Raw genomic sequence first — 19,092 nt, 5'->3', positions numbered from 1 at the left:
TACCACAGATATATTCTTATTAATATCATGACATTTTCTTATCGAATGGAGTATTACCCCCTAAATTGCAACCTAAAATCAACAAAACTCATTATAAAGCACAAAGAGAAATGACAAAATCGGCTAGCTTTGTCAGAGTTCGCAATCATACGATCACCAACCAAGAATTGTTGAAATCTATCATATAAACCTTCTTTTTTTTCTTTACCTCTCTTTATTGAGAAAAGAAAATAAGTAAAAGATTGATAATTACATATGCAAGTTACAGAAGCCCCAAGCACAACTAAACTCATGGATTCGAGCAAGGGTGCTATCGTCATTTGGAAAATAAACAAAATTATTTACCGGCCGCGAACCCCGAGACTTTTTTTCCTTTTTCTTTCTCTTTTTCTAAGATTATTTATTTATTTATTCATTTATTTTTTGCATGGTCTGGTTTGACCTTGAAAGGCCCAAAAAGCCCCAGAGGGGAATCCGCACGTCTCCATCGCTGCTCCTCACGGCCCTCCAACTATGCAGCCCGCGCTGCCACGTCACGCCCCCCGCCCCGGCCAGCCGCTAGATCTCGACCTCCCGCCCGAAGAAATCCGACGGCCCAGATCCGCCCACGTGGCGGATCTTTGAACTTTTGACTGCATGGGCCGTAGCGTCCTTTTGCATGACCGGTTTAGTCAAGGGGGCTCGCTTCCCTCGCCTCCTTCGCACTTCTCGTTTGTCGTAACCATGGACTTTTTACTCAGCATTTTTTAAAAATTAATCCCGGAAAATTTTTAAATTAACCTAAATAATTTTAGAATTTTTAATCGTCGTCCTTGTGGGCCGCGAATATATTGGGGGATGTCAGTTTTCCCGCGTTAAAATAATCGGGAGAGTTAATTTACTCTCGGAGAGTAAAAGTCTCGACAACGGCGTAAATTTATTTTATTAGGATTCTGTCAACAGCGGGCGTATTCGATAAAGTCTCGTTGAAATTCTTTTTTTAAAAGTGCATAGTACACATGACGCGAAAGTATTTATTATTTTATTCATTTGTGGATGAGTATAGTACTTAGGAAAAGAAAAAGGGGAGAGAGAGAGGGAGGAATTTTGCATGTGAAGGCGGGAAGCTGGGCGGAGGTTCCTGCAAGTCAAAGGGTTTGTTGGTGACACCGATTCCTGTCGTTTAAAGCAAAACGACAAAGGGGCGGAAGGCATTCGGTCACACCTCCCCCCCGCGCGTGCGGACGCTTGTTGTTTCGTGCTATAAATTCGATGTCACAAAACCTTCTGATGTGTGCTCTGCTCCCTGTTTCATGTTTTCGAAAAGAAGCTAAAAGAATTCGTAATTTTATTTTTCTCGCGTATTTGTAAAAAAAAAATACATTTTTATTCGCGATTCTGTATACTTGACGTAAGTTTTGGGCGAAAATCACGTAAATATAATTCGGTAACTTAATAATTGATTGATGTAGATGCAGTTGATATTCCTCAATTTTTCTTTGAAATTTTGACGTGAGAAATAGACGTGTAATAAAGCGATTTGACAAGGACAGTCATTGAAGTGAGGGCGTATATATAAAGTGCGACTCTTGACAAACTTCTAAAATGTCAAAGAGGATGGAAGTAACTCAAATTGCATGCCAAACCAAGGAGGAACATTTTTGGTTCGTATATGTAAAATTAGAACTAACTTACAAGAGGTACATTTCAAAGTAACAACATTGTATTGCTTAGCATTGGAACTCAAATATTAAGCATGTCAAATGAGAGTAATACTAGTATAGATAACCTAATAGGATTTAAAGGCCAGAATAAATAGCATTTCCAATGAGTAATCCAGTAGTATCATATTATGGTACTAGAGTGAGATCCTCTTTAGTAGTTATGTGGTTTGAGAACAAATCATGCAAAAGTTGGTGGGGGCCAGTAATGACTTAGTTCAATAAAAATGGAGTGGCTGCCGTTGGGGCGAGAGGCTCAGATAAGGTGTAAGCCTTAGTAGGACTCTAAGGATGACAAATGGGCAAAAATTAACCAAATTGTACGTCAAATTAAGAGAGAAAGTTCTTGGATTTTGCATGTGAAACTAAAATTTACTTAATAGAATGGCATTTGACATAACAACCTCTCTTAGTATCAAGATTTCAATGTAAAATATGTTTCAGCAAATGCACTGCTAGGATGAGCAAACTCGATGGTATTATTCAGTATGAAACAAGTCCATAAGTTTCACAGATCATGCACTTATGTTCTCAAAATATCCCAAACTAGCATAATATGACAATTTACGCACCGCAAATTTGAGAAAAAAAATGACTTACTAAATTTTAGGAACTATGCTATAGTCCAACAGGTACTTATTAGGACCATAATATCACTGCCATTTAAAAAGTCAGTCATTCCAATTATTTTTACCTTACGGATGCTTTTTCTTATTGAAAATGTATTTCATTTTATCCTCTTACCGTGCACTCAACAAATGTTCATATTGACTTATCAAAATTCAAACTTAATTAGCCCAATGCTCCTTTGTGAATAAAAATAAAGGGTTTTTTTTTCCAAAAATCTGTACCATCTTTTTGTCATTTTATATCTAGTTTTTTTAAAAATTATTTTGTGCTTCTGTAGAGCACTAAGTAATAAAAGAAATTTGTTCAAAAAGATAATTTCACGGGTCTCTTCTCAATCGTTATGCCTTCTAAACTCTTTGAAATGTTGTCAAGTAAGGATGAATGACACGAATAATTTATGAATTTTAGCTCATTGTATAATGAGGTATTTAAATTTTAAATTCGTTCAATATGGATTTTTTGAATTTTAACCCATCATTTTACTATTCTTAAATTTTTAATTTGTTCAACGTGATCATTGAAATTTTGACACATGTTTAATTTAGTCTATTTGTTCTTAAACTTTAATTAATTGAACGGCAATATAGAACATTTTCATACAATTAATGACTAAATTGAATATATATAAAAAATTTAAAGACCACTTCGATTAAATTAAAAGTTCAGAGATGATATTATATAATAAGTTAAATTCAAGAATTACATTGAATAAATTGACCACATTTCACATTGCAAACCAAATTTAGGAGTGATTTGTGTTATTATCCTTTAGGCAAATACAGAAAGGGGAAGAAGAAAGAGGGGGTCGTCGGTGGGGACGCGCCGGCCTCCGTGTCCAGGGCGCGTGGGGGATCAAAAAGCGGGCTCGGTGCGAGTCAAAAAGAAGTTCCCGAAAATTGTGTTTTCTAGGAGGGGGAGAGCTGATCCGGTGCGGCCGATCCCGGTGTAGCTGCTCGGTGGGCCCCACGGTGGATCGGCCGGTCAACGACCTCAGTGGACAGAAAAGGGCTCTCGCATCGTGTGGGCCCCGAGTTTTGGGCCCACAAACACGAAGTCATCCTTGTCGATTTCTTTTTCTTTTTTTTTTTCGGCGCATTTAAACGTCAAAAGTCGTAAAAAGAAAAAGAAAGCCCTTGCGCTCGAACATATTCTGATCTATTCTTTCTTTTGTGTGAAAAAATGATGAATCCCGTTTTTGTATTCTCTTGCTACCTTTTCGATAATATATATATATATATATATATATTTGAAATTCTAGACAAAATTACCAGCAGCGAAAAAAGAACCATTTTAATTTTACATGGACAAAGATTGAAGGTTTGGTAGTGCTTTTACTTTGAAGACACTTGTCCACCCGATGGTTCTTTTCTTTTTTTTAATATTGCTTATCCTCTAAGTTTATTTCAAAAGCTTTTAATCTCATTATTATAGATGCCAACTTTATAACTAAGTTGAAACCACTGGCTCATGAAAGATGGTAGCGATCAAAAGAATTAGTGGCATCTCTACACCATATTATATTTTTTACTCAAAAAAAAAAAAGTTGGAGATAAAAGTATATTAAAAAACCATTCTCATAGAAAATGCAGGGAAGACCCAGAGCACGATGGGGTTCCACAAGAGGAATTTGTCCTCAATGTTACTCTCGGAAAATTCTTTCTTTAAATCTCTGCATTAGAAAGATTTTCAAAACTCTTTTTATCCGCGACAAATGGTGACATTTTTTCGCATCAAATTGTACGTACACTGTTGAATTTGTTGAAGTAAAAAAAGTTTTCAATTTTTAAAATGAATGGCGGTTGCTATTTTACGCAAGGAAGGTAATATATGAAATAATTGAAGTGGGTAAACTTGAGGTGAGTGAGAGTTGGTGAACGAGGAACATGGGATAAGGCGATGGTTTGACCGCAGCGCGGTTGACTTTTGCCTGAGGTTACGTGCCGTTGAGGATCAGCGCAACTACCGCTGATACTGATAAACAATTAATTAATTAATTAATCAATCAACAAATTTATTTTTCCAAGTGTGGAAACTTAACGGTATGGTGTCTTCCCTGTCGTAATTTTTATTTATTTATAGATTTTCGAGTTTAGAAAATGTGGGGTTAAAAAGGAGAGAATTAGAGGGAATACTTTAGGATTCACTTTCGCAGAGGTGAAAATTATGAATTATTGGGTAATTTTTCTGCTTATTTTTTGGCCCTCTCCCTTCGGGCAGTGCGATCTCGAGTGTACGTTGATTTGTAGCATGATTGCTTGGAAAAATCGAAGGTAACGTTTGGGGGTATGACCTTAAAACCTAAGTCAAGTCGTTTCGTCGTATGAACATTAAAATGACTCTCTCTTTAAGTCATCGTCGTACACGACTAACCTCAAATCCTCGTATGAAAACAGAGATACGTGGTTTTTAGGCTTAAAGCACCCAATAAACTAAGAAAAAGAGAGAATGAGAATTAGTGGGGAGGGAAAAAGAATGGAATTTGCCTAGCAGCACTTGGACTTAGGTGCTTCATCATTTGTCAATAACAACTCAGCACAAATGAATCTTATATTTTGAAATCCAGTGGAAAACCCTACAAAGAAAAATAAAAAAATAGATTAATTAATTAATTAATTATTGATCCCCACAAGATGTCTATGTCTTCCTGAGTTCAAAACGTTGTTTGCTTGTTTTTCTGTCTTGTGCAAAAAGTCTGTCACCTAACCCACCTTCCATTCACTTTGTCATTGCCCTGGGGTTGTGTTTTGCACCAATTAGATTTGAAATTTATACCAATTTCCATCACTCTTCAGATAAAGAAAAAGGGCCTTCAATGAATATGTATTTGGTGTGTTACCAACCCTTTTGAAGTTATGGGCCGCAGACCATTCGGGTCGCGTCTCCACATCGCATTGAGAAAATTCATATCCTATTGATAACTGGTGTCGTTTTCGCATTTAAGTCGCATCGATTTTGAGAGCGCTCTATTCATAACGTGTGGTGACCAAGCTCACAAGAGACAGCTTGAGATGGGTCCGGCATTTACTACTTCCTCCTGCTCATAAGTTACAATAATAGAACTTGTTTTAGAAGGCAAATCTATCGAACTTGATCAGCCATTGACAAGTAATCCCAACATGGGTATGCAATTTCTGGGTTTGGCCAGGAACATATGCCTTTGAGGAGAACATAATGTTGCATGCACCAGAGGGAACCTATCTGAACAGCGGGAGGGCGGGCGGGCTGAGTGAACAGTGACAGCACAGGAATGGGGGGCAACAGTTTCTATCCCGGCTTGCCTGGCTCTGATACTGACCGCACACGCAAGATACACTTGCCCTCTGCCATATGCTATAATCCATCCAACCGGCCAAGAGCACATGCTCTCGGGACAATGCCCTTTTTACAGCAGCAAGCGGTACCATCTCCTGCGCCTTTTGGCCCGACATCTATAACATCAACAAACCGAAATCCGGGTTCGCGATATTTGCTAAATGCAGGAGTGGATGTAATCTCTTCCGACAAAACTCATCGAGCAAAATGTCTATCGCTTCGTTGTGCGCCCTCACGGTGACGACAGACAGCTCATGTTAATCTTAATCATGGACCCTGAAAGTGACTTCACTGTACGGGTCCTCGGGGCTATGGATATGAAAGGAAGTGAGCGGTACAGGCCGATACAAAAGAGAGAAACTTAACCACACAAGGAGCAGATACCGTAATTAGATTGTCTCGAGCAAAAAGAAATGCTTTTAAGGGGAGACTTGTCTGTCTCACAAGAGAATGTTTTCTGATTGATCAGGATGCATGCAAGCCCGATGCACTCGGCCCTTGATTTTGGCAGGTTCTCGTGTGATCTGAGGGCCGCAGAGCACTGGGCTCACGTGCGCAAGATGCACCCAAAACAAAAGCGTCCCCTACAAAATGCCAAGCGCCGGTCAAAAAAGAAAAAGCCGGGACTGAATATCCAGATTATGGCCCATCAGTGGCATAAACAGTCAGCATTCTGTAAGGTCATGGTATGGGCTTTTGCTGTCAGTTAAGAGGTCTGTCCACAAGAAATTTTTTAAGTTTATGAACACACTATATATACCAAGAGGTTCTTCTCCTCTCGCCACCCCGAGGCTTTGTTGCGCGTTCCAAACCTTCACGATTTACAGCAGTCACAGTCCCGCTAAAAGCCTAAAAGTAGACAAATGGCTCTTAGAAGACAAAGTCTTAAAGTGCAAATGACATTGCTTTGACTGATCGCTTGTCACACTCGATTTACTATATCTGCACAATAAATGAGTCAGGACACACTTGGCTGTAATCCAACAGCTTTACAAAACTGGGCTGCGACGGCGTGCAATCTTCAAGTCAAGATTTGAGCAGGATCGCGTTGAGGAGCTCCGCATGACAGGCTCAGATTTGCCCCGTCCTTATGTCTCTATCAAGACGGTCTGCATTGAGAGTCCCAGGAAGCTCTCTGAAACCTTCATTGAAGATCGAATATGCGCTGCATTCCACATTGTACAATATAACAGTGTTATTCAAGAGAGGCTTATCTTATTAGCACAATTGACAGAATAAAATCCAGAAGGTAGAGGACACGGTTGAAAATTCATGCAAATAGCCTTGACAATCTTTAGCAATAACATAAAGTTGTATTACCATGCATGCTAAGAAGATGTCTCCCATATCAGAAAATACATAAAATGATAGATGATTGGCAGGGAGAAACATTATCATCAAACTATTCCGCCTTAAGCAAAGTGAGGCAAAGAGCTTAAACTAAGGCAGGAGTGTTGTGAGCCAAGAGACTGACATATACTAGCAAAGCAAATACAAAGGCAGCATGTACCTGAGGTCACCGGATTGCCGTTGCCCAAGATTTAAAAGAATAATCATAAATCCAGTGGCGAGTATCTGGTACAAAATTGTATTAAAAGCGATGAGTTGTGTCACAAAACTCAATCTGAGTAATATATTAATCAGGTAGAGGCAGGTCAATCCAGATCATATCTTCTCAAAATGCTCCAGCATAATTGTTCATTTTCCTTAATACGATCTTGGCTGCATAGCCTCGTGGAATGAAATCAACAGAGGCAATTTGCTGCTACTCAATTCAATTTCTTGATTTGACCAAGCCAAATGTGAAAACCAGAAGTATGAAATTGAGAGAACGAGATATTTCACTTTAATACTTTCCTGTGGCATCTTCACAAATTCTTCTTTATCAGAAAAAAAGCATACGAGAGTAAGGACCAGATGTCATTAGTCAAAATCCAGGATCCTACTAATAACTTTTAAGCCAGAAATATTCTAGAGAATTAAATAACCATGAAACTATCCAGAGAAAATAAATGATGCACTATATAAATCGATAAAAACTAGACAAGAAGAAGTGAACTTACATATAAAGGTCCGAGATCCCATCTATAAGCAACAGGTGCCAAGATAAACCACAAGATGATTAAGACCCATGTCTTCAGACTTAAAGAAAAATTGCCATCAAAAGAATGTCTGAAGTGAAAAAGATAGAACAGCGCATTAGCAGACTGCCGCTTCAGAATTCATAGTCGCTTGAGAATATGCTTACCAGGTAGCTTCAACTTGTCATGTAAAAGGTTGAACATTTTCCTCTTCCACCAACTGGATGATTGAGGAAGATGAAACTTCTGGAAAATAAAAAAAAATAGTTTGGAAAAAATTATGAATTCTCAACTATTATGCCAACGAAGCTCAACTCAATGAAGGTAACAATGTGGGCATAATCGACTAACCAAATCATCTTCATCATCATCAGTATCTACTCCGTCATGAGAACGTTTAACTGGTGACTTGGTTTCACGGCAGCGATCAAAGAATCTGGAGACCAAGTGCAAAACAATTACTTGAGAACAGCTGAAAATAGGATGCTTACACAGATATTTCTCACTTTTAAAAGTTTGTCTGGAAGATGGTAAATTGTAAAAATGATAGCCTCAAAGGAAAGATCTATACCACCGTCTATGAGTTCCACACACATATCATCTCCATCCTTTGTGTCATCCAGTACTTTTCCTCGCAAAATAAGCCTCAAATCTCCAATTGGTAAATGACTCTTTTCAGCAATCAGTTTCCTTAGATCATGCACCTAAAATGAATGGAAGCATGCATGAACATTTTATAAGGGACGCCCTTGAAACTAAAGGATGCAGCCCAGGAATGAAGGTGAACAAATTATTATCAGTGAACAAGCAACACAACAAAACATAAAAACTTTTCATGCAACACAAGCACCATCAATTCAAGCATTTCCATAATGCTAGAAGCAATATCACTGCACAACTCATGCAAAGGTGAATAATTCTAACTACCAAAAGCTTCAAGAGAGGGAGATCAACAAATTTACAAGAGGTAACCACCTTCATAACACAGTTGACACCAGCTAAAAGTGCAAAAGATTGGTAAATCCAAAATTTTTTCATCACCATAATCAACTTACTCAAAGAAAATTCTACAATACTGTCCATCCCTATTTCAACCATAACCTCCTTATCCGGATGGTTGGCCCCTGCTCTTACTGCAGTTCGCTGCGCTCCATCAAATTCAGCTGAAAACAAATGGAGTAACTTGAGGCACACACGTTCCAGCAATTTCTTAGATGGGTAATTCAACTTTGGACCAGTGGCCACCAGTTTTACCCTCGATAAGCTAGTTAAGCATCCTTGACACAGTTTAAAAAACTGTACTAGAATTTCTGAAGCTAAAAATTAGCTCAGCTAGCCAAAATACCGAGCGCCTTGACAATCAACCCCACTGTCTTTGCGGGGGAATGCTGGATCCGAAAGAGAGGCACGCCATAACACAGTTAGACCAATCAAAACACTAAAAGGAAAAACCTTTCTATCTCTACTCTACAACCCATGAACAAGAAGGACTTTCAACAGCTTCCACATGAAAAAACACCATCACATATCGGATTATCCTGGACAATTTCACAAGCTAAAATTCGACACCGAACACGTAATCAATGATCCGACCCTTTTCTGGCGAGAAACTCTAAATTCCTAAGACGGGTAGCTCCGACAGATAAAATCTATGCGAACACAAGCAGATCATCAACCCACGAAAACACATGCAGAGCTCGAATTGACTCAAGAAAAAGAGACGCAGGGGCGAAAAACCACAAGGCTAAAGCCGCGTACTTTGACGGGGGAAGGGACGGGGGAGGCGAGATGGGCGAGCGGGGCCGATCGTCCGGAGAACTATCACGACCTCCCTCCGCTCCGCTCCGTCGATCTCCCCAGCCATCATAGCTCCAGAACACGGGATTCCACGGCTCTCCTCCGGCGGATCCCAGCTCGAGCGAATCGTGGGTTCGTTTCACCGATTTGAGGAACGCGCTTCGACGCTTCACCCGTGCAGATCGATGCCCAAAGGAAACGCCATGGACCAAGATTTGATGATGGGCACGGACCGTGGGAAAACTGGTTTAAAGTCGACGCCTTTTCTTGGTCCGACAGGTCGTGGATTTTGGATTTGGCCCAGAGCACTGCAAAGCAGCGATCTTGGAAAAATGGTGGGCTTTGGTGGGGAGGAAGGTTGAGGTTGGCAAAGACGGAACCTTTTGCTCTCAACCCGGAAAGCCCAAATAGCGAAATAGTGCACCGGTAGAGATTATCTTATCAAGAAGTTCAGCTTTTGAGTCCTGTCAACTGATGCTCACCAGCCGGAGTCCGGCCGATGCTCGCAGCAATTGTGGGGATGACACACCATGTGTCCGTCGGGTTAGCTATTTACCCGGAATTGATTGAATTTCGTCGGAGAATATTAATGAAAGTCCGATGTATCTAGTGCTTTTGAAAATGTAATTTAATCACTTGATTATAAATTGTGCTAAAATTGAGTGATCATGTTGCGTGATTTGGGATGACCCATGATTGATTTTGGACTAGGCAACAGATTTAAATTGGCCTTCAAATATCTAATATTAGGAGAAAAGGAGGAGCTGAATCCCCCCCCGCTTAGAATTAAAAAGATGTACTGGAAAAGCCAAATGGGGAAGAAAAGCCCGAGCCATAAAATTAAAAAAGAAAGCCGTTGTACTGGTCAAGATAAAAGAGGACTAGTGCAAAAACACATCATCCTGTGATCAGAGGTCTTAGGATGAGGCATTCCATGCCCACCATTCATCCAAGATAAAATGGTACAGAACAAATAAAAGGCTATCTCTTTCTCTGAAACTTGGGCACTACCCAAGAGCACAGGAAGCACCACTGGAGGGAGCAGATAAACCATGGCACTGAGGATGTGGGCTTCTTCCACCGCCAATGCACTCAGGCTATCTTCCAAGGCCTCTCTCTCCCCAGCATTCTCTCTCCACAGATGCTTCTCCTCTGGTAGCTTCTCCCTATCTCTCTCTCTCTCTACTTCTGTATTTGTGTTTGTAGTTCTTGAGAATGTTCTGTCTTGTTTGTGTTCATGCCGTGTCTCCTGTTTTGCAAGTGTCTTGAGCCAAAAAGGGTGCTGTTGTTTGCAGTTTTGGATGGGCTGAAGTATGCACCTTCGCACGAGTGGGTGAAGCATGAAGGCCCAGTGGCCAGCGTCGGCATCACTGACCATGCTCAGGTCTGTCCTCTGCGTTCGGCTTAATCTAAACCCACCCAGTATTTCCTTAGAACTAAGATTGCCAAGTCATAAAGTTCTTTCTTGATGGTTGGTGGATGAAGCAACAGAGTTACGGTTGTGTCTGGTCATTGAGAATTTGAGATGACGCTATCTGCTAGTCATCTTTTGCTCTCTCAGTGTATATGGAGTTATACGTTGTGTCAGGAGATGAAGAACTGGAATATTTGCCATTTTACTAGTGAATTGCAGTTCTACTTTGTTTACCTCTGCATCTATTTCAACACCACAAGATGCGTACCTTAAGCTTTCCAAGTATGAAGACAGACAAAGGCAAGCGGAACTCAGAGCCTTAATCATATCATTCGTCGGTAGGACAGACTCTGTCCTCCTCAGCTATGAAATCTTTCGTCTATGTATTATTGCTATCCAGAAGGTGGTCTCAGAATCACGCTTCACAAAATCGAGAATAATTTTTTTTTAGTCATCTCGAGTGAAATGCTTCCATTACCTCCTTGTCGACCAATTTCTATTACGAATCTAGTCCCTGCGACACAGATGCTTGAGTTTCAGCTATTTAGCTGTTACTGACCTGATATTGCCAGATGCTCCTGCGGAATTTTAAGAATCAACATGGAAATATTTACAATTCCCGTTGCCATCAATAAATGGAACAATGTCCTTAAACGAGCATTCAGGTCGCCAGATTCTTCTGGCTCATCTGGCATTACATCAGCTCTCCTTTTCTTTTGCTTAATTCAGAAACGATGTGCTTATTACATAGTAAAATCTGCTTTTCTTAGGATCACCTTGGAGAAGTAGTGTTCGTGGACCTGCCGAACCAGGTTCAGTTTCCAAAGGAGGCAGCTTTGGAGCTGTGGAAAGTGTAAAAGCAACCAGTGACATTAACTCTCCTATCTCTGGTGAGATCGTTGAAGTGAACACAAAGCTCACTGAAACACCCGGCTTGGTAAGTTCCTGCTTAGCTTAAAGCAACTCTCTCTTTCATTTCCTGCTCAACATATTCCTCTCTATAGTTGTATTAGGCTTAGTCCTGTTTAATTAGCTTTCTAGGAGCGCACTGCTTTTGTCAACTCACCATTCAACCTTTTCTTGATGATAAAGATTATTGAATTTCGATATTCAAATTGAGAGCTTCTTTAATGAAGGTCAACTCAAGCCCTTATGAAGATGGATGGATGATTAAAGTGAAGCCCAGTGATCCATCGGAACTAGGTTCCTTGATGGGTCCAAAAGAGTACACGAAATTCTGCGAAGAAGAGGATGCTGCTCATTAGGATTTGAATGTGCATCAAACTGACGTCTCTGAAGCTGCATAAGAACGATATTTTCAATTTCTTTTGTTGAATCAATTAAGACAGAACTTTAAACTTCAGGAATGTCGATTTTTCTGCTTTATATTCCCTTTCTAATTTTCTGCGTGCTCCTTTTCCCCGTGTTGTATTCTGCATCTTCATGTAATTAAGTCACATTGCCTTTTCGCTTCCATCACTCAATTTTTCTCTTGTGCATCTGTGTTTGCTCATGGAATATCGAGTTAGCTCAACTAAGATGATGTCATTAGAATCAGCCATATATGCGAATTCAGATTGTTCGCAGATGACTAGGACGAGTCACTTAAGAGGGATAAAGTTGGCTAAAGAGTTGCATTTGTACAGATGGATATATATGAAGTCTCGATTCAATAAGTGCTACCTTGATTCAAAGTACTAGGGAGACACACCAAGAGAAAAGGCTGAAGGATTCCAAAATACAGCTGATCGCATGAACTTGCGATGTTGATATTAAATGACCAAAAGATAAATCATGCTTAAGCAGTTCTGGCTATTCAATCATTGCAAGATTCCACTTGATGCGTCTGAAGCAACTCGCATCCCTACAATGATTTATAAAGCATAAACTCTTAGCTGCACCTGTGATGGCGCAGCATATGCACTATCCATATGGATCACGAAGGAAGATAATGATTAGCTGCCAGTAAACCACATTTAATGGAAAACATGAAAGCCATATTTTCATACATCCATAGAATCTGAACCAAGTCTTTTGAACTTCGCCTTGAAATTATCTGAAGGTTTCGGTGAAGGGAAGTGATTGATAGGGCACTTAGGATTAGTTCGCTCTACCCTGCAAAATGTAAGCATTTGTCTGATATTAAAATGATTGTTTGCATAAGCATCCACTGATCTCATTCTACCAGAACTTTAATCTGGTAAAGCTTCCTTTCTTTTTGTAATGAGTTATCATATGATATTTGTTTAATAAAAAATGACATTACTTCTCATGACCTGATATTTGAAAACTTAGCAAGAAAGACTCTAGTTAAAAGGAAAAACAAGAGAGAGAAAGTGCTTACTCATAGTTAAGGAGAAAATAGTGTAGAAAGATGGACACCTCAAGCTTGGCCAAGTCGCTTCCTGGGCAAAACCTGCTTCCTGCTCCAAATGGAATGAAAGCACCTCCTTTCTTTCTATAATTCTGCTCGTAAAAGTGTCGGAAAAAGCAGAGTTTAAAGCATCGTGAATGAGGGTGAAAAGATTTCTAAGCACAGATATAGCTGACAAAATGCAAGACGGTTCTCTTACATCCCATCTTGAAGGATTGAACTCTTCTGGTTCCAAGTAGTTTGCCGGATCCATATGAACCCCTCTGAGGCAAATTAGGACATTCCACCCTTTTGGTATGAGATATCCTGAGCAGAAAAATTTCTTTCAGTGAGGAATGATCAGTAAACAGAAGGAAAATGAAGGGAATTGTGCGGCTGACCATTGATTGTGGTGTCTTCTTTTGCCTCTCGAAACAACGAGAATCCAATATTAACTCTGCGGAGCATCTCGTCGATGGCCTACACCCACAAAGCACACTAATAAATTACACAATACTGACTCACATGGACAATGATCTTTTCACTGAACAGAAACAACTTTTAATTCTCTATTTGGTCTGAATGTTTCTTTTCTTCATTAAATTTTGTATCATAGGTTGAAGGGAAAAATAAAATGGAGACATACCTTAGCCAAATACTCCATTTGTTTGATCTCAGGTAAGTTAATCCTTTCTGCGTCGGTTCTCTTCTTTTAAGGATCTGAATTTGCTCCTCCTGGAAATTGATTTCAACTCAAAACCATTTTCATAATTTTAAATGAATTTGGCAATATTCTACTCGACCAATGGAGAATAGTATAGGGTGTTTTTTCTGATCAAGGGCTGTAGCTGCTATGCGAGAATAAGCAGCTCTGGATTAATATCATGTTATATGCATAGCGCTAAGAAACTTGGTAATCAAATCTTTGTGGCCATCCTTAAATGCTATGTTATTTGTACAATCATTTAGCAAACTCCTACAGGGTAAGTCAACTAAAAGATTTATCTTCCGGCTTTACCGTGAGAAAACTTAGTGATTATGATGTGGACAGTACCTTCGCTCTCTGCAAGGTATCTGGATTCTCGTAAAAGTACAGGACCATCCACAATGTAGCCAATGCGACGCTGTCGAAACCGGCTAAAAGGTACATGTTTAGAATGTCACTGATGCTGTCTTTGCTTATTGCTTGACCATCCTCATCTTCTGCCTCCACGAGTAAATCCAGCATACTTGTGCTCGCGGTGTATGCATCGTTCTTCTTCATTGACTTCCTCGTATCCACGACTTCCTTAATGATCTTTTCCAGTTCTCTCTTAGCCTAATGAGCAGTAAGTCATTACAACGTCATACTAGTGGCTCATACATGAAGAACCAATGTTATTTCCAATGATATTCTAAGAAATATTAATGAACCGCGGTTGAGTTATGTGAGATTAAATGAGGTAATCTAGGTTCTCGCTCTTACCTTGATTGCACGATGAAATTGGAAACCCGGAAGATTTATGGCCAAGGAATTGAACCCCTTCATGATTTCACCAAACAGATTCTTGGTCCTTGAAATGAAGGAATCATCGGTCACTGAACCGAGGAAGATGGGAAGAATGACCTTGAAAGTGGCTTTCTTCATTTCCTCATAGAACTCAATCGGACGCTCCATTTTTGCCCATTCGTCCAATGAACCAATCATAATCTCTTCGATGCGCTTGATGTACATGGACAGCGACTCACTGCCATTGATTTTAGCTGCTGTCAAACGGCGGAAATGTTTATGTGCAGTATTCGACATGTCGTGGAATGATTTCTTCCCTATAAGTTCTTGGGTAGTTTTAGGGTAATTAAGTTTGAAATTCACTTCATCTGCCAGCACTCGTCTGCAAGTCTCCGGCATGGAAACGATGATGCTTGGCTTTCCAAACATTACGGTCCTGTACATCCCCATCCCACCATATCTGAACAACAAAATACAGGTTCACATCAAAGTCATTCTGTTACTATGAAGTTCTTCAAGTTGAAATAGACTTTGTTAGTGAAATTGATTGGCTGATCAAGGCATATCATCCCTTGTTAAACATTCTCCCTGCTGGGACCCACAAAATTCAAAAACTTGGCACTTCTCTGTTGCTTAATAAATTAAGACGACATCAAAATTATGTGAAGGGAGAGAAACCTGGTGACGAAGCTTGAGATGAACGAATCAGGATCTCCAAACTTGAAAGCTCTCCAGAATGACAACATTTTCCCAAGAAAAGGCCATCCCATGTCACCTGGAGGAAGAGAATATTGCTTCTCTCCTAATTTTCTCACGTACAACCACTCATTGATCTTCCTGAGAAACCCAAAGACGAAAGCATAACCCCCACGAAGCAAGTGAAGATCAAGCACATCAAGTTCTTCCATCTCGAATCTCTTTGGCATTCATCCTCAAAGAGTCTACCTCTGTATATATAGCTACTTTGCTGCCGCACGACGCATATTCTTCTTCTCAGTAAATTACAAACTTCTTGTCTAATTCAATAGGATTGTTTCGGCTACATCAATTTCAATGTTAAAATGATTGATAGGTACTCATGCGATACACAAAAGAAAATTTATAAAGATACACCGGTTAATCTTCGACGAGGTAAGCAATAATATTGAATTTGCCAGAGCGTGACAGTGAAAGTAACTGATGCAGACGGAGAGAGCGCGGTTAAAACAATAAGCCATGATGATGAGCGGACATTCAGAATAAACAAATATAAGAGCACAGATGGCCGCCTTTATTAGGATCCCAGATCACAAGTACAGTTGAGCTCGAATTCATTGCTTATTGCCGTCACTGAAATGCTTCATGAGCACTGATCTTTTCTTGGTCTTGTACTAGCATCTTCCTGTTCCATCTTCTTTGTTTGATCCGATGCCCCTCCTCTTTGTTTAGATAGCATCGACTTGTGTTGGTTGCGTATGTCAGACAATGCTAAACTTCTTCCTTACGTGGATTAAGTAAGCTACCACTGTTGAAAGCATATATATCAAGTTTGGGCCCGTGAAGAAAACCCGAGCCAAGCAAGAAATTTTGCAAATATATTCTACGTTGGAGTTAGTATCCCTGGTTTGAATAGGTTTCTTATTTTGAATCGTCTAAAGATAAAATGAGCTTCCTATTTAGATCCAAATATAATACACATATAAGAGGTGGGCCTGCTTGGGAATTGCATTTAAATTTGAAATTAAAAGTGGCCATTAAGGCCTTTGTTTGGCCAAAAAAAAAAAAAACAGTGCCTGATTCTAATTTTTTATTCTCAGAATTAGTTTGGAAACAAAATCGCGTTTGATAAAATTTTTGTTTTCGGGAACAAATTTCTATTTTTTTTATTCCCGAAAGTAGATTTAGAACATAATCAAGAATAAAAAAAAGTTGATTATTGTTCCGGGAACAAATTTAAGAATCAAAACCAATTCTTCTTCTTCTTCCATTTTCTCTTCTTCTTCTCTTTTCTTCTTCTTCATCGATTGCCATCTCGCGGTTGTCGTTTGTCGCCCGCCCGTCGTCATCGCCGCCGGTTGCCGGCAACCGGTCAGCGAGCTCGTTGGAAGCAAGCCCGGCCACCGGCAAGCTCGCCAAAGGCAAGCCTAGCCACCGACGATCTCGGCTGGAGGCTCACCTGGCCCGGCAAGCTCGGCAGGGGAGGCAAGCCCGGCCACCGGCGATCTCGTCGGAGGCCCGCCTAGCCGACGAGGCTCACCCATCCCCCGGTGAGGCCGTCTGGTCACTAACGAGGTTGGGCGAGCCTCCTTTGGTGGCCAGGTGGGCCTTGCCCAGCCTCGATGAGGCTTGCCCAGCCCCGCCAGTGGCCAAGAGAGCCTCGTCTAGCCCCAACGAGGCCGGCTTGGCCATCGGCGAGGCTCGGCCGACGAGGGCCAGCCTCGCCGAGGGCCATCGACACTCTGGTGAGGTCGTCGGCGGCGACCGGCGACCGAAAGAAGAAGAACATGAGAGAGAAAGGGAAAAAGAAAAGAAAAAAAAAAGGAAAAAAAGAAAAGAAAAAAGGAAATAAGAAAAAAATTATTTAAAAATTAAAAGAAATTGAATTTGGAACATAATCAATGAGCACGATACCAAACGCAATTCTATTACATAATCAATGAGCACGACTTAAAATGCTAAGAAATTGTTTCGGGAACAAAATAAAAAATAATTATTTTTGGTTAGAATATATTCGGGAATAGAGTCGTTACTTAAATGTGCCCTAAAATATTTGAATTTTCAAAACAAAACCCGCATGAGCTAGGCCCATATGAAATTTGGCCAACCCACTCATTTCTCTTGCTCGGCCGAATTCTGCGTGCGCAATAGCATGGGATGTTCTAAGTTAGAAAGTAAATATCCAAGGTAAAGAATTTAAGCAAAATGCAAAGTAAGAAAATGATTTTAGATGAAAGTTGGTGATGTAGTCCAAGGTCGACTACTCAACCAATAGGATTGAGAGAGTGACATATACACACGGAAACTCAATCACAAAGTTGAACAGAAGTTTCAGTTTTGCATTAGCTCGGAAAAATGGGCATAACTATTTAGATCAAAATGACTTGATTCCAAAGTCAAAAGAACATAGATTCTTGAATTTACAGCTTTGATGTTTCTTACATAAGCATTGTAGTCTTGCGAGTTTGGAGAGAAGTGGGCAAAATGAGATTGGATAGAATGAAGTAAATAATAGGAAATTCAATGGTTGCTCTTCTAAGCCTTCAAGCAAATTGAAATGGCATCAATTCTTTGAAATTGATGACTATAACTTTTCAAGGATACAGGCTTTAAAAGCCGTCTCTTCAAGGACAAAGTAGAAACTCTTCTAAGTTTATGAGTAAGTTACCAGACAATTATAGGTACTAACTTTTATCTAAGTCACTTAAAAATGTAGATTTTGTTCTAAGTTATCAACTTTGGTTTCACTATTTTTTATTTGTGAACTTACCAGCATTTAAAATGGGACAAGAAGTCTTGAAACTTGTTGCAAAATGTGTAATTGAGTTCTAAAACTTTTAAAAAAAAGACAAATAAGTCGAAAGCTTGTCAAATTGGTGCAATCGAATTCCTTCATTGATTTGTTCAAATTGATGTACAAAAAACAACGGAGAAGATTACCAAAAGAGTAATAAACTTATTATAATTGCGCCAATTCAGTTCTAAATCTTTTGTATTTATATGAATTTAGTCCATTCGCCCATTTTTGGCTAGTTGGTGTTGACATAGACAACGGCTAGTCTTGCTAAGCCCGAATCTTTGATGTTGATAATTTTTAATAATATTTTATTAAAAAATATTTTTATTAATTTTCATTTTCTTTTCCTCCTTCTTCCTCACGGTCGGCGCGGAGTCACACCTCGCTAGCCAATGGCAAGTTGCAACCTTGCCAACCAATGGTGAGGCTTGCCCCTGCTAGCCACTTGTGAGGGCGAGGCTTGCCTAGCCATGGTGAGGCTTGCCTTTGGTCGACCACTAGTGAGGTCGAGCCTTGCTAGATCTAGTGGGGCCTTGCTTAGTGATGGCAAGGTCGGCCTCGCTAGTGGTCGATAGGGGCAAGCCTCGCTAGCCAAAGGAAGATAGGAAGGGAAAATAATTTTTCAAAAGAATATTATTAAAAAATTATCCACGTCTGCGTTGCCTAATCAAAATTGGCTGGATAAACTAAATTAACATAAATCCAAAAGTTTATGACTGATTTGTCAAATTTACAATATGTTTAAGACTTCTTTGGTAATTTTCCCAATATGATGACCTTGCATTTTTAATGTAATGTGGAGATAGACGCCACATTTGAAAAT

The 19,092-nt window shown here is 39.9% G+C and overlaps 2 protein-coding genes and 1 pseudogene across 3 annotated transcripts; 1 reads left to right on the top strand and 2 right to left on the bottom strand.

Moving 5' to 3' along the window:
- Positions 1-6,528: 6,528 nt before the first annotated feature.
- On the bottom strand, positions 6,529-9,759 carry LOC120292744. The gene is given in 10 exon segments (XM_039311125.1): positions 6,529-6,807; positions 7,153-7,217; positions 7,706-7,797; positions 7,800-7,814; positions 7,891-7,969; positions 8,075-8,130; positions 8,133-8,159; positions 8,295-8,427; positions 9,482-9,502; positions 9,504-9,759. Coding segments are annotated over 10 exon segments (669 nt in total). The 5' UTR covers positions 9,591-9,759; the 3' UTR covers positions 6,529-6,713.
- A 696-nt stretch (positions 9,760-10,455) lies between these two features.
- LOC120292731 lies at positions 10,456-12,413 on the top strand (annotated as a pseudogene). The gene is made up of 4 exons (XR_005550330.1): positions 10,456-10,675; positions 10,816-10,904; positions 11,705-11,871; positions 12,071-12,413. The product of XR_005550330.1 is annotated as a glycine cleavage system H protein 3, mitochondrial-like (transcript).
- A 154-nt stretch (positions 12,414-12,567) lies between these two features.
- LOC104443189 (beta-amyrin 11-oxidase) lies at positions 12,568-15,684 on the bottom strand. Its single transcript, XM_039310909.1, has 9 exons — positions 15,455-15,684; positions 14,753-15,236; positions 14,342-14,605; positions 13,934-14,022; positions 13,813-13,831; positions 13,689-13,767; positions 13,508-13,614; positions 13,279-13,400; positions 12,568-13,049 (listed from the first exon to the last, which is right to left on the bottom strand). The coding sequence occupies exons 1-9, from the start codon at positions 15,682-15,684 to the stop codon at positions 12,938-12,940; spliced, it is 1,506 nt and encodes a 501-aa protein (XP_039166843.1). The 3' UTR covers positions 12,568-12,937.
- Positions 15,685-19,092: the final 3,408 nt, after the last annotated feature.

This window comes from Eucalyptus grandis, chromosome 4 (genome assembly GCF_016545825.1).
Source record: "Eucalyptus grandis isolate ANBG69807.140 chromosome 4, ASM1654582v1, whole genome shotgun sequence".
In the NCBI taxonomy this organism is placed as follows: Eukaryota; Viridiplantae; Streptophyta; class Magnoliopsida; order Myrtales; family Myrtaceae; genus Eucalyptus; species Eucalyptus grandis.
This window is presented reverse-complemented; position numbering and strand designations above follow the sequence as displayed.

What these genes read in the sequence shown, in the direction of transcription:
- LOC104443189 (XM_039310909.1), bottom strand. Translation starts at nt 15,684, where the DNA reads ATGGAAGAACTTGATGTGCTTGATCTTCACTTGCTTCGTGGGGGTTAT. An exon ending in ATCTCAAGCTTCGTCACCAG is followed by an intron (nt 15,237 to 15,454) that starts GTTTCTCTCCCT and finishes TTTGTTGTTCAG; the next exon opens with ATATGGTGGGATGGGGATGT. An exon ending in TATTTTCTCCTTAACTATGA is followed by an intron (nt 13,050 to 13,278) that starts GTAAGCACTTTC and finishes TACATTTTGCAG; the next exon opens with GGTAGAGCGAACTAATCCTA.